This window comes from Onychomys torridus, chromosome 14 (assembly GCF_903995425.1).
Source record: "Onychomys torridus chromosome 14, mOncTor1.1, whole genome shotgun sequence".
Classification (NCBI taxonomy): Eukaryota; Metazoa; Chordata; class Mammalia; order Rodentia; family Cricetidae; genus Onychomys; species Onychomys torridus.
In genome coordinates, this window is record NC_050456.1 from 28,095,765 (window position 1) to 28,111,326 (window position 15,562).

The 15,562-nt window shown below is 39.5% G+C and overlaps 1 protein-coding gene across 1 annotated transcript in view; it reads right to left on the reverse strand.

The window, feature by feature from the left end:
* Positions 1-582: 582 nt before the first annotated feature.
* Positions 583-15,562, reverse strand: part of Fbxo33 (F-box protein 33) — a 29,151-nt gene continuing 14,171 nt past the window's right edge. The window contains exons 2-4 of the mRNA XM_036206380.1: positions 6,151-6,261; positions 4,411-5,096; positions 583-2,604 (exon numbers count right to left, since the gene is read on the reverse strand). Coding sequence (XP_036062273.1) covers positions 2,333-2,604; positions 4,411-5,096; positions 6,151-6,261 — 1,069 coding nt within the window. The 3' untranslated portion in view covers positions 583-2,332. The remainder of the gene's footprint in view (positions 2,605-4,410; positions 5,097-6,150; positions 6,262-15,562) is intronic.

Sequence of the window (15,562 nt, forward strand, 5' to 3'; positions counted from 1 at the left end):
CTGCCATTCTCCTCACATGATGACAATGGACTAAGCCACTGAGACTGTAAGCAACCCCCAGTTAAATGCTTTCCCTTATAGTTGTTGCCTTGGTCATGATGTCTCTACACAGCAATAGAACAATAACCCGTGCCATGCTTGGCTCTTTTTCTGCCTCCTACTTGTGGATCAAGATTTGAGTTCTCAGATGTCCCTGCTGCCATGCTTTTCCTTCTCCATCTTGGACTTTAAACCTCTGAAACTGTAAGCTCAATTAAACACTCTTTTATAAGATGCCTTGGTCACGTGTTTTGTCACAGCAACAGAAAAGTAACTAAGACACTGACCTTAAACTTGGGATCTTCCTGTCTCTATTTCTCAAGAGCCAGGATTATAGGAGTGTGTCATCATGCTTGGCTTAATGTCTGTTTTGAAGCTTGCCTTTTCTCAAAAAGTGTGTGTGTGTCTGGGGGGTGAGTAGACGGGGGGGGGGGGGTAGGAGATGGGGGACATGACTTTGACTTTCTAAACTCTGTGGCCTAAGATTTTTATTTAAACATTGAACACTTCATGCTTCATATACAATAAAATACATTACAATGGTCACTTTTTAATGCTTTATTCATTGATTAAAAGAATATACATTTAACATAAACCATACAACATCAGTCATCAGGTCAAACATTCAGCTGGTTTCCTTACAGTTTCTGTCAGGAGTTATTTTATCTGATCACATATACAAGATAAAATCTCACCACATCTGGCATTTACACACACTGTGCCAGTGGATTCACACTACTGATGTACATATAAAATCCGCATGGTATGTGCTCACTGGAGACAAAACAGTGCACACCTGTCAAAAGGTCATTTAATATAAGATGGTAAAACCATTTGTAAAACATATAAACTTTTTCCATAAATAGAATCATATCTGGACATCTGTTGCATAAATTGTGTTTCCAAAGCTTACAATAGAGCAGCCAGGTCTCAGCACTGCTGGGCACCCACGTTGGCTACTTACTTTATTATTGCAGACTGTCCTTAACGTTAAATGCACAACATTCGTACCACTTAAAACTTGGGTCAGGTGGAAGTCTCACAGAGACCACGTCTGTACCGCGGTTGCCCTGAAACAGTTATTGGCTTTTAAAGCCACTCAGATATAACAAGGTTTTAAAACATACTTCATGGAATGTTCTTCATGTATCATAGCAGCTCATACCTGTGATGGAACAAGCTTTTGGTTTTCCTTTCTTTCCTTTACATTCACTATTCACAGTGAAACAGGTGCATTTTTTTTTTTTTGTTTTTTGTTTTTTTGTTTTTTTTTTCAGAGTTCTGAGGTTGCTGACTGAGCCACAGCACAGCTGTGTACCACAGGTCGAAATTCGACCTTAAATATTACAATCTAGCAGTATCTGGCTGGCCAAAGCTGGCCAGCCCCTGCCAGCATGTGGGCACTTCTTCATGTAAATCTATTCTTTGGCAGCTGACACGCGCGCTGACAGAGAGATCCAGTGACTTGTTAGGGATTTCACGACTAATGTTGGTTTGCAAGCCTGTGTGTCTACAGTTCTGTGCTTTGACTTAGCCTCAGAAGTTTCCCTGGAATATGGTTCTTTCTTCTTCTACAATGTTGATTTCTGGGCTAAAGAAGCTAACTTGAATGTAACAGATGAAAAAATTACGACAGATATAGTTTAAAAAATCCAGCAATTTGAGTTTCATGTTTATGTAAATGCATTTAAAAAGGGATTAAAGCAATATCTAACTTATACTATATGAAATTCAGAATGGTAATTGGCAATATCAATTATTATATTGGTAATGAAAGTTAAACTCAGCGTTCTGTTAAAGATAACTCATTTGGGATACTATTTTCCCTTCTATTTCAAACCAAAATCAATGAGATGCTATCAGAATACATAGATGCAGTGCATTGCATACAAATCCACCAGGCTATGGATATTCATATATATATATATACGTATAAAAATATTTGGCTCCTGAGCTCTGGATTCCGACAAAGAATAAAAATGTCAAAAAGGCAGAGTAACTCAGTGAAAAACAAAGTTAGCCAGCAACCTCAGATAATCATTGGCTGTATATCCTTAAGGTTTGGTAACAATCTCATTAACCGTGAAAGCCCTATACAATGTCACTTTGAACTTCTAAAACCAATACCCGACTACGTTCTTTGATCAAGAAGTAGAATATACATATATAATTCTATAAAGCTAATACTGATTAAACACAGCACAAAAGGATTAGTTTATACTACTGAAAGAAAAAAAACATAATGGGACCCTACTTGCATATGTAGCCAGAGGAATTATACATTTTAAAAAAGCTAAATGTCTTCGCTGAAGCTTTGCATCTCTCTGTAAAAATGACGATTTGGTTCAGTGAAGACACTGAGTGATTCAATGTCCAAGACTGCGTGCCAAGGCTGACCAAGGCCCAGGGATACCTGCTCAATAAGGTTATGCACTGGATCCACATCCTGGTCAGCCAGTTCACCTTGGTCAAAATCAATGCTTTCTTCGGTGACTTCAAGCACTTTTAGATCAGAGCCACGAAGACGAGCAATGGCAATGAGGTTGTGTGCCCACACGGTGTAACCTTAAAGATAAACAAAAGGTAACTCTGTTATTCTCTTCTGTTTTAGTCTGTCTCCAACAAGTTTAGGCTGTGTCTCAGCAAGTGCTTCTTGAGAAGCTTCACATTTATATTTCACCATATTTGACCTTTCCCCTTTAAACTGAGAATAAAAGAAACATGATTACCTAGGAGTTTCACATTGTCTTTAAGAACACCACAGAATGGTGGGCTGTTAAGTGGTGTATAATCTTACTCTGGTATTTCATTCAGCAAAACAGAAGACATTTAAAGTATATAAATACATTTTTAACTTTGGATAATGGTTTATCATAAGGAGCACATTTTATTTCCTATATAAGTCCTGATTAACAATATATAGAGCCCAGCAGTAGTGGCACATACCTTTAATCCCAGCACTCGGGAGGCAGAGCCAGGCTGATCTCTGAGTTTGAGGCCAGCCTGGTCTACAAAGTGAGTTCCAGGACAGCCAGGGACATACAGAGAAACCCTGTCTTGAAAAACCAAACCAAACAAAATGGAATTTTTCATTGTAAAACTAATTTCCTATGGTGTCTCACAGTCCAAAGTCATGACACCTGAAACTTTGAAAGTAACTGTTCATTATCAGAAGTCATAGAAATCATAGGATTATATATCAACTTCAGAACAGAGGTCACCCTGGAAAAGGATAAGGGCGGCAGCTGATGGGCAAGCTTTATCTCTATTTAACATAGAGAAGAACAAAGAAGAAAAAGCTTTAAAAGGGCTCGTTTAAGTTAACTTTCAAATAACCTGATGTCTGCTGATCCGTTTTTTTTTTTTTTTTTTAAATATACTGTCTATGCATGTACATGTGTATGGGTGTGTGCCTGCTTATGGAGGTCTCAAGATGACATGGTGTCTTCCCTGGTTGTTCTCTACTTTATTTGTTGAGGCAGGATCTTAAAATGGAATCAGAGCTCGATTGGCTAGTCCAGCCAGCCAGTTTGACCCAGGGATTCTCTTTGCCTGAGTAGAGGACTTGAGATGGTCACCAAATTGCCTGGCTGTTTTATGGGTTCTGGAGAGCAAAACTCTGGTCCCACACTTGCAGAGTAAGCACTTTATTCACTGAAGCATCTTCCCTGACAGCTCCTTACTACTTTTAATATGGATCTGTTTCTGGCTACTACCTTTGTGTGGCCCAATCAAGTAAAACCTGAAAATTAGAACTGCAGGCTAAGAAAGTTTCAGAAACAATGAGCTAGTATAGAAAGCTTAAGACATTCTTTGCTTGCTTTATTATTTATTTATTTATTTATTTATTTGGTTTTTCGAGACAGGGTTTCTCTGTGTAGCTTTGCGCCTTTCCTGGAACTCACTTGGTAGCCCAGGCTGGCCTCGAACTCACAAGATCCGCCTGCCTCTGCCTCCCAAGTGCTAGGATTAAAGGCATGCGCCACCACTGCCCAGTTTATTTATTTATTTATTTATCCATTCATTCATTCTTTTGAGACAAGGTTTCTCTGTGTAGCATCCCTGGCTTTGTAGACCAGGCTGGCCTTGAATTCACAGAGATCCGCCTGCCTCTGTCTTTCAAGTGCTGAGATTAAAAGTGTGAGGCACCATACCTTGTTTATTATTATTTTTTAAACAAAGTCTCAGTCTCTAGCTCAGGCTGGCCTAGAAAACACTTATGTAGTATCAAATGCCTCACAAAAGCATTAGAGGGGTGCTGAGAAAGAGCACTCAGTTGAGATAGGACTTTCTAATTTGTGATATATTTACCAGCACAAAATACTTTAGGTATGATGTCAGTATCAAGTTATAGTGAACAAAACTACATACCATGAATTGCCAAAAGAGTAAGCTTTGTGCACCTCCATGCTAATAAAACCAACGGATCTTCATTTCGGTTGTCACTAAGATCTGGAAAACCAGACGTGTCAATGACGTCATTCATCAATATAAAATGAGTGAGGAACTTGTCGTACTGCCTGGATATAAGATCAACAATAGCCCCTGAGACACAAGTGACGTAGCTGTCAAAGTGAACTCTCTCAAGTGGTATACTGGGTTTCAGAATCTTTAGCATGTCTTCACCTTTGACATCAAAAGCCATTAGATAGACCCGAAGGCTGGAGCTCTTTCGTGATAGGGCTTTCCAGTGCTCATCGTTTGGCATGTTGTCTAATGACTTGTGCATCACTGAAACATTGTGGACCAGGAGAGACAGTCGCTGCAAAGGCACATGGTTGCTTTCGGTTAAGACTCTTGCCATCTCAGCTGTAAAGTCACAGAAATCCAGGGCAAGTGAACGCAGGTTTACAAACCGCTCTAGTTCAACTGCAGTGATAAGAGTGCTGTTGTCAGGAATATTGTTGTCCAGTAAACTCAGGTGTTCCATAGTGTTGGCAATTGAGTTAGATAGAGACGACAGTGATGTTGGGGTCACTATTTCCAGCATAAATCCACAGGACAGCCATTTTAGTTGCCTACTATTGCTCAGTATTTCTTCAAACAGCTGCTGAATTCTACGAGGAAAACATGTCACAATGATGTCATGAGCACTCAGCACTAATCTTTTTAAAAATGGGCAATACATAGCATTCAATGTTGAGATACATTTTTTCCTCACTGATTTATATCCACCTACAAATGCAATTAAACTCACATTACAATATAATAAATAAGATACACTAAATATGTAGAATGTTTCTCATCTGAGGAAAAGAACATTTTTTTTAACTAACATTATGGAAGACTGATGACATATGACTTATTTTATAACAAAGGGAAGTGAAAAATAACACCTTTAAATAGCAGTAAGGAGCTGTGAATAAGAAAACTTCCTTCTGCAGAGAATCTGGGTTCATTTCCCAGCACTCATATACTGGCACACAACCATCTGTAACTCTAGTTCCAGAGATCTGACTCCTTCTTCTGACTTTTGTAGGACCCAGACACTCATGTGGTGCATATATATATATATATACACATACATACATACATACATGCAGGCAAAATATTTGAAAGGCATAAAATAAAATATTAAGAATTTATACAGCAACAATTACCCAGCAAGCTATATAATTTATCCTAAAAGACTTATGCCATTGAGTGTCACATAACCACCACTAAAATGAACTGTTAAGATGTTTCTAGGACATATACTCTACCCCAACACTGTGTGCATGTGTACATGCACATGTGCGTGCGTGCTTGTGTGTTTATGTGTGAGTGCGTGTATGTATGTGTTTGTGTGTGTATAAAGCAGGCTCTCTCAAACCAGAGCTTGCTGATAGGGCTCATTTCTGTTGGCCAGCTTGCTGTGGGGATCCTTGGTCTCTGGCCTTTCAAGGTCAGAATCATAAGGAGCCACCATGTCTATGCAGCATTCACATGGAATCTGTTTTCTTAGCTCAAATTAGTATCAAATCTTCAGATCTTCAATCCTATGGATTACCTCCATTTTTTTAAAAAGAAAACAAAGATCATTTTTCTTGATTCTGTCTTGTGATTTTTTTCCAGTAAAAAACTAGACTCATTATTAACATAAGCCCCTGTAAAGCTTACTGTATGACTTACTGCTTAATCTTCTTGCCATCAGGGTCTACCCTGCTGAGGTATGTGCTGGATAAACTTCCTTGCTGCTGCATAACACTTATGTCTCCAAAAAGACTAAACTTCTGGAGATTCCTATAGGAGAAAATGGAAAGTGATTTTCTAAATGTTTAATACACACACATACTAAAATACGTAGAAGGGATATTTTAGAAGAGTTTCCATCCAACTCACTTAGAACCAAATGGCCTTTGGACAGCTGCGCACATTCAGTGCGACAGTATGGAGAAACAGCAAACATGGTAAAGGAAGTAGACCAGGTACAGCTCATACTCAAGTTTAATGACTGTGGACAACACTGTGACCAAAGCCAGCTGCTGAGTTCACAGGTCTTAGGTACGAGCAACGAGGTGACACTGAGAACTTTAAGTTACAAGAGATGTCAATCACAAGAACTTCTCAAGTGAAACAGGTGATGGCGGCAAACAACTCTGATCCCAAAACAGGGGAGGCAGAGGCAGTCATATCTCTGTGAGTTCAAGGCCAGCCTGGGCTACAAGCAAGTTCCAAGACAGCCAGAGCTGTTACACAGAGAAACCTTGTCTCCAAAAACCAAACCCAACAAAAACTATGTAAAAATCTTTAAAGTTTTAGGTAATTTCAGCTGTAAAATAATTTTCTAACAGCAATATTCTAAATAAAATGCAAGGAAACAAATAAATAGTTAAGATACACACTCCTAAATAGTAGTGTTAAGTTTCAAATCTGGGACAAAAGGTTGAAGTATCAATTTAACATACGAATGTGGACCTGGCTGCCAGATTCTCCCAGCATCCCTCAGTCCTGTTACAGGGTATGACTGGCATACCCTGCCCTGAAAAGCCATGATCTGGGCTTCCCTTCCCTGTATAATCCAGACATTTTGCTCGCCCAGCCCTTTTGTGCCTTTGACCTCCTGGCTGCAGCATCGGATCCCATCTCTCCCTTCTTTCTCTTCTCCCCACACGGTCCATCTCAGTGTGGCCATGGCCACTCTGGACTCTCCCAGATTTCTCTATCCCTGCCTCTACCTATGTTTTCCTCTTTATCTAGAATACACTTTCTCCTCCACCATACCTAGGAACAGTCATGTCCTTTCCTTTCCATTTCTTTTTAAAATTTAGGTATTAGTAACCAACTAGAGATTTCATTAATAACAAAACATTTAGGATAACTTTAACAATAACTTTAATCCATGAAAGTGCTTAGAACCAATGTAAAATACTGTCAAGAAAATATGTTAGAAGGATTACTAAGGGAAATAATCTAAGTTTTGTCCTTCAAAAAGTTTCAAATTGATCTTTCAAGGCAGTATCTCATTGATGACTGGAAGCATTTTACTTTTTAAAAAGTTCAAAGACAATCATGAAAATAGATGCCAACAATTTTCACATTAACGAAGGACACAGAAAGCTGCTCTTGCCAGCCATGGTGTACTCCTTTATTCCCGGTACTGGAAGGCAGAGGTAGACAGATCTCTGTAGGTGCAATACCAGCCTGGTCTATACAGTGAATTCCAGAACAGGCAGGGCTACATACAAGAGACCCTGTCTGAAAACAAAACAAATACTCTTAAAAGAAAACCAAAAACTAGAAAGCAAAGGCAAAAGCAAAGACCAAACCAAAAAACAAAGTTATTCTGTATTCTAATTTGTTACATGTGGAATTAAAAACAAGTTAATTTCTCAGAAGAAAGAAAAATTAAATACTTCTAAAAGAAAAAGTGTTTAGAAGATGAGAGTCTATAAGTAAAAACTGCACTGTTCTCAATGTCTACTCGTATTCAGGAGCCACACAATCTCAGTGTTTTCCCTTCAGTTCAGCTCCCACTGGTGACTCGTACATGCCCACAAGTGTGTGGGGCAGTAAAGCACAAAGGCAGATGTTTACTTCTGCCACGCATCATTCAAGAGCTAGAACTTCTTTCACTGTAAGTTGTCTATTAAGTTAAAATCTTGTTCTCAAAGACAGTTAAAAATGAAGGGCAAACTAGAGATGACAAGAACTATTTTAAGACATATATCTAATTAAAAGACTGTGATCCAAAAGAATTTTAAGCAGATGCTTGGAATTCCAGCACTTGGAAGGTTCCAGGGGGAAGGCCACAAGCCCAAGGCCACAGTGCTACACAGTGAGTGCCAGGCCAGCCTGTGCCACATTTAGAGCCTGTCTCAGAAAAAGAAAAACCAGGTCTGAAGGGGCACTGCAACCAAGAAAGAAGGAAGGTGAACTGCATATGAAAATGTTCATCATTATCACCCACCAGGGAAACGGAAGTTAAAACCACAGGGAGATAGATAACCACACATACCCTATAATGTCTAAAATGACAAAGATTCACAACACCAAGTGTGGGCAAGGATATGGAACAACTAAAACTCACACATTACTTCCAGAGTGCAAAATAACACATTCTGAAAATAGTTCATCAATTTGATGAAGAGTTAGATACAGGCCAATAATTCCAATTGTAAGAACTTACCCAAGAGAGAGAGAATTTGATCCAAAAGTTCACAGCAACTTTATTCATAATAGAAATAAAATTAGAAACAATTTAAATATTACCCAATTGGTGAATAAATACACAATTAACACATCTACACAATGGAATAAGCAATGAAAAACAAAGTGCTTATATATATTATGGACATAAAGCAAAATTGTATTTATTGTATTATTCAATCTGTATGAAATTCTAGAACAATCAATTGGTAGGTTTGGGTCATTGTTTCCTCAGGGTTAAAGATGACGGGGGTGGAGGGGCAGAGTAGAATTTCTTTGATTAAAAAATGTTCTACATTTTGAATTTGGTGGCTATACAGCAGCGTTAATCTATAAGCATCTCTTGAACTATACTCTTAAAAATGAGGGCTGAAGAGACAGCTCACCATTAAGTGTGCTTACTGCTCTTACAGAGGACCTGGGTTCAGTTTTCAGCAGCCACACAGAAGTTTGCAATAGCCTTTATCCTATTATAGTTCTCAAGATCTGAACATATGTATTATACAAACATATGTCCAGGCACACACACACATTCAGATAAAATTAAATGAATCTTTTTTTGTTTATTTTGTTTTTGTCTTCTGAGACAGGGTCTCTCTTTGTAGCCCTGGCTGTCCTGGAACTCACTATGTAGACCTGGCTGAACTTCACCTCACAGAAATCTGTCTCCCCTTGCTTCCCAAGTGCTAGAACTAAAGGCATGTGCCAACACATCAAGCAAAATTAAATAAATCTTAAACAAACGGAGTTCAAGGACAGCCAGGACTACACAGAAAGACCCTGTCTCAAAACCCCACTACCACCACCATCACCACCAAAACCCAATAAACAACTCCCAAATATAGTGTTTTATGATTCTCAAATTCTAGCACTATTTTTCTCATTATTTTATTTTTTAGCCACAAAGATTATTGGGGGAGCCTATCAGAGTCCCAGCTTCGACCTGCTCAAGGGTTCTTGGGGTGGGGGTGGGGGGAAGAGGAATGAAGAAATATCATATAGAAAGGAGATAAGAAAGAAAGAAACACAGGATAGCTTCAGGAGGGCCCTGGGTCAATTCCCAGCCACCTCAAAATTTATTCAAAAGGGCTTTTTACACCATGCCAAGGGGAGAGGCAAAAAGACTTCCCCCTTGCAAGATCAAAGCACAATGTACATTCAAGTGTAGACCCTTCCAAACACCTGGTAAATATGCCCATGGCCAAATCATCCCATTAGGCAGCTCTGCTGGGTAAAGCAAGCTCAGATTCTCTGACCTTGAGCAAGGTCTCACTAGAGAGCCTATGTGGCCCCCATTGATTATCTACTGTCTTCTCAAGTAATCAACAAAATAAGGTCTTTACATTTTGTCACTTTAAACTCTTTTTTTTTTCTTTAGATATTGTTTGTAACAGCTACCAGAGAAGATGGAAACAACATATTTTAAAGACAGTTCAAATCTATACACTAAGATTATATATGTCTGTAAAACCTACATAACACCCAACAAAACTCTAAGCAACTGGGAAAATTTCATTCACTGCATTAGAATAATTTAGAAGGAAGTACCTTCTCAGCTTCTGAGTTTAGTACTCTCTGCAAATGAAAATACTTGTAAATGCAAGTAAGTACAGTTAAGAGTTGAAGGCCATTTATGTTTATTTAAGTTGAGAAACAAGAATGAATGTGGAACTTGGCATTTAAAGTCTATTTCTTTGAACGAAACTATGATAAACTGATTTTCATATTTTGAACTAAGACACAAAGCTGACAGCAATATAACAATTGTGGAGTTAATAATCTATCTTAGTGCATTTTCTGTTGCTTTAACAAAATACCCCAGATGAGGTAATTTACAAAAGATACAAATTTACCTAGCACATAGTTCTGGAGACTGGTCAGTTAAAAACAGGAAGGTGGCATCTGATGAGCACATTCTTGCTGCATCACACCATGGGGAAGGAAAGGAGAGGGAATCATAGCATGATTAGTCAAGCTCATCAGTTTCTGTCTCTCTTACTTTCAAAAGATATTAATGCCAATATAGTTTTACACTTACGAGCTAATCCTAATGACCTGCCAATGGCTCCATCTCCAAATTCACATGAATTTGAGGATTAAGTTTTCTTTTTTGAGACAGGTCTCACTGGGTTTGGGCCCTAGCACCCACATGGTAATTCACAATTGTTTTTAACTCCAGTTCCAGGGGATTCAACACTCTCTTCTGATCTCATGGTGCATAGATACACATACAAACAAAACACCCACACATACAAAATAGAAAGAGATCTAAAAGAAAACCTACAACACAGCGTAAAATGGGAGATCTGATATTTGCACACTAAGCAGCCGCTGGGGAAGGAACCCCTACACTAGCTTATTCGTGGAACTGTGGTGGTGAATCATCTTAGGCATAGTAGTCAAACTTCACCTCCAATGAGAGCAGTAGCCAGTATATTTTTATATCCACAAGCCCTATAGGTATCCTCTTTCCACCAAGTGAGTGACCACCTGTGGAATATTCCTTTACACCTTGTGAATATATGTTGCTGTTGTTAGTTTAACTGGACAGGATAAAGTTAGGTAGGAGAGCCAAACAGAGAATGCTGGGAAGAAGAAGGGCAGACTCAGATGAGTAGCAAGCAGATGTAGAGAGAAGCAAGATGGACATGCCATACTGAGAAAAGGTACCAAGCTACATGGCAAAATACAGATTGAACACTTAAGTGTCTGTGCCCTGACCTGCCAACACAGACTGCCTTGGCCCTGATGCTTTCCATGCCTTTGAAGTCCAAGAGACAAGTGGTAGAAATTCAGCTGCTTTGCAGACATTTCCCAGGCCCATATTAGCACAGAGCCTTTGGCATAAGAAGGCATTTACCACATCTTTTTTCTTTTCTTTCTTTCTTTCCTCCCTCCCTCCTCCCCCTCTTTCCTTTCCTCTCCCCTTTCTTTCCCCTTTCCCCTCCCCCTTCTTCCCCTTTCCTTTCCTTTCCTTTCTTTTTTGGAGACAGGGTCTCTCTATGTAGTCCTTGTTGTCCTAGAGCTAGATATGTAGACCAGGCTGAACTTCAACACACAGAGATCCACCTGTCTCTGCCCCAGAGGGCTGGTATTAAAGGCACTGAACCACCTAGCTTTGTTTTTATTTTTATTTTTCTATGCTTTTAAATATCTGGTCTGTTTCTGAACTATGTCTGCTTTCTCTCCTCTGAGTGGCAATGGGGACTGAGACCTCAAGAGATAGCTTCTACTAAGACCCCTATGTAAAAGATACAGATCCCAACAGATGTACAAATTTGCAGTACAGAAACACAAGAAATATAAAGGAAATTTGATGCTATGAAAGTTTATTCCTCAATAACCCAATCAAATGATATTGAAATGGTTGAAATGTTAAAGAATTAAAGCACTTAAGTTAAAAACGACCAAGACTGAAAAGAAGATTCAAATAAGCTTAAGGAAGTCAATTCAAGACTAGGATGAAAAATTAAACAACTTGTATAAGAGATTCAGCAAAGGTAGATTCTAAAAACTACTCAAAACTACTCCTCCCTCATGGAAACTCTGGAAATAAAAGTTAAGCAAAAACAAAACAAATTTGATCCAGTGGACTGCATACCATATGGATCCAGGAGATAGCACACTAGATCAAGCAGGAGAAAGAGTACTGTCAGGAAAAGGCAAACAAATCCCCCAACACATTTAATGAAATTACAAGCAGAAAGTCCCCTAAATCTAGGAGAAGTTGTAGCCATCCAAGATCAGAAAACATCTAGAATTCCCAACAGGACCAGGAAAGAACCTCTCCCTGAGAAGAATTCAGACCAAAGAAAGAATATTCAAAGCTGCAAAAGAAAAGGAGCCAAGTTACTTACGAAGACAAACCTATCAGTATGAGGTCAGATCTCTCAGAAGAAATAAAAGCCAAGAAAGTACAGGATGATGTGCTTCTAGCCTTGAGAGTAAATAACTACAAGCCAAGGTTTCTACATCCAGCAATGTTATCCATTATCCCTTAAATGGATGGATTAAACAGACTTCAGGATAAGCATAAACTAAGCAATTCCTGATCTCTAAACCAGCACCACAAAAAAAAAAAAAAGCAAACAAAAAACAAAACAAAACAAAAACCACCTTAAAAGACTACTACATACAGATGAGAAAGACTGTTGCAATTATAAAAGCTAAGAATAAACTTCACAAGAAGAAATGAACATAGAATAGGAAAGTCAAACATTTTTTAGTCAGTAAGCCAGTAAACCTTTAAAATGAGCAAGGGAGAAAGAAAAGTCAACCAGGAAACAACTATAATACAATTGCAGGAATTAACACACACTTCTCAGTAAGAACCCTAAATGTAAATGGTCTTCAGTCTCTAATTAAAAGATAACTTCTTAATAATAATTCCAATTTGGTCTTAAATCTCCAATTAAAAAAAAAACCCACAGAATGGCTTAAATGGATTAAAGACAAGATCTGAGGTATGTGAGAAAGCTCAGCTGGTACAGGTGCTTGCATGTATGCCTGATCACCAGACCTGACCTTCACATATGTGTTATGATGTGCGATGCGCGTGTGCGGGCGGGCAGACGGACGGACAGACACCCACACCCACCCACAAACCTCTAGTCCTTGGCAACCACTGACTTTTTTTTTTAACCATCTCCATAGTTCTGCCTATTGTAGAATTTTATACAATTGAAACCACCTAATATGTAGCTTTTCCAGACTGCTTTACTTAGCAATACACTTTGAGGCTTTCATATCTTCATAGTTTAAGAGCTCATACTTCTGAACAATGAATGATATTTGATTGTCTAGACTGCTAGTTTATTCATTCACTTATTGATTGATTACAAGTTTTGGCAATCATTAACACAGTTGCTATAAATATCCTTATTGTTTTTGTGTGGACACACATTATATACCAAGAGGTAACAGTACAAGGCAACACGTGAGTTTGTATAGTTTTGAAAAAAAAGTGTCTTTTTCTCTTGAAAGTCAGTTTTTATTAGTATAATTACACAGTGGATTTAACACATTTATGTAGTGTGTTTTGACCCACTATCCTTTTCTTATTTCCTTCCCTCTTCCCAACTAACCCCCACCACTCCTTCTGAAGTAACTCAGTGAGTGAGTTTCATTAGGGTTGTTTACAGGAGGAAGGTTGAGGAGTTGTTGGAGCAGAGGGTTGTTTAAGAGTCATATGAGAACCTTCTTGGTGGTTACCATTAAACACACATAAGCCCCCAGGGTGAAATGCAGCCCAGTAGTTCTTCCCCCTTCCATGACAGGATGCTGACAGGCCCAGTCTTGTGCAAGTAATCATCGCTGTGAGTTAAGGAATGCAACAGCAAGGTCATGTCCATGAGTGGTACATACCACTTACCTATTCTTCTGGCCCTTACATTCTTTCCATCCCTTTTTCTGTGACACCCCTGAGCCTTAGAGGGGTCTTATATAGATGTCTCATATTCATTCATTCATTCATTCCCAAGACAGGCTTTAGCCCTGGCTGTCCTGGAACTTGCTCTGTAGACCAGGCTGGCCTCCAACTCACAGATCCACCTACCTCTACCTCCTGAGTGCTAGGATCAAAGGCGTGTGTCACCACTACCTGGCTGGACGTCTTATCACGCTGACTAGTTATGAGCTTCAGCAGGACTGCTGCCCACTACAGAAGTGTCTCACACCAAAGCCCACAGCAGCACTAACCTGTGGACATACGCACAGTACTCTGAACAACAATTCAAAGGCACATGACCTGGCTGTGCCTTCACATTTCCATTACTGATGTATGTGAATCTTGTTGCTCTACCTCTTATCACCATCCACATGCTGTTACAGCTCTGAGCAAAAACTGTCCATTCTAGGTATACAGTGGCATCTCACTGTTTTATTTGTATTTCCCTGAGGACATATGGTATGAACAGCTTTTCTTAAGTGTACATGCAACCCACACATCTTCTTTGGTAAGGTGTCTGCCTGATCTTTGGCCTAACTTTCAGCTGGGCTGTTTTCTCGTTCAATTCTCAGACTTCTTTATACGTTCTGAGGCAAGGTTTCTCCTGTGAAATCTGCTCACAGACTTATGAAGGCACATTTTATGTGATGGCCTTACAAAAACTTCTCTTCCCTCTGGATTCAGTTGGGTTAGTACAATCATGCTGGTGTAGACCACTCGGGGCTCATTCTGCCTGGTATTCCTTCTTTGGGCTCCCTGAGTCTGGACATCAGTCCCCTTCTTGGAGTTGGGAAGTGCTGTAACTGCCCTGCTGCTGCTTCCACCACTTGCACCTGCTGGCTGATGGGAGTCCCGTCATTCTAGGTCCTCCTCATTTCAATTGACTTTCCTTTTGCTCCTCTAACTTAATAAATTTCAAATCATCTTTCTTTAAGCTCACTGATGCATTTGCTTGATCATGTCTGCTACTGACTTCACAGGTAAGTTTCACTCTAATTATTACATTATTTAGCTGCAACATTTCTCTTTGGTTATTAAAGATTACTCCATAGCTTTTGGTTCATAATTCATGTGCTTCCATTCGTTTGGCTATTTGTCCCTGTGCTTTTTTGATCTTGGTCTCAACAATTCACACTCTTGCAGTCCCTCCTCTTTCTCGACAATTAGACTCCTGGAGCTCCACCTGGGGCCTGGCCGAGGATCTCTGCATCCACTTCCATCAGTTATTGGATGAGAGTTCTAGCACAACAGTTAGGGTGTTTGGCCATCTGATCACCAGACTAGCTCAGTTTGGGCTTTGGATCAGGCCCTCCGGATAAGTGAGACAACTGAATAGCTTGAACTGTTTGGGAGGTACCCAGGCAGTGGAACCGGGACCTGTCCTTAGTGCATGAATTCGCTGTTTGGAACCTGGGGCATATGCAGGGAACACTTTGCTCGGCTTGGAAG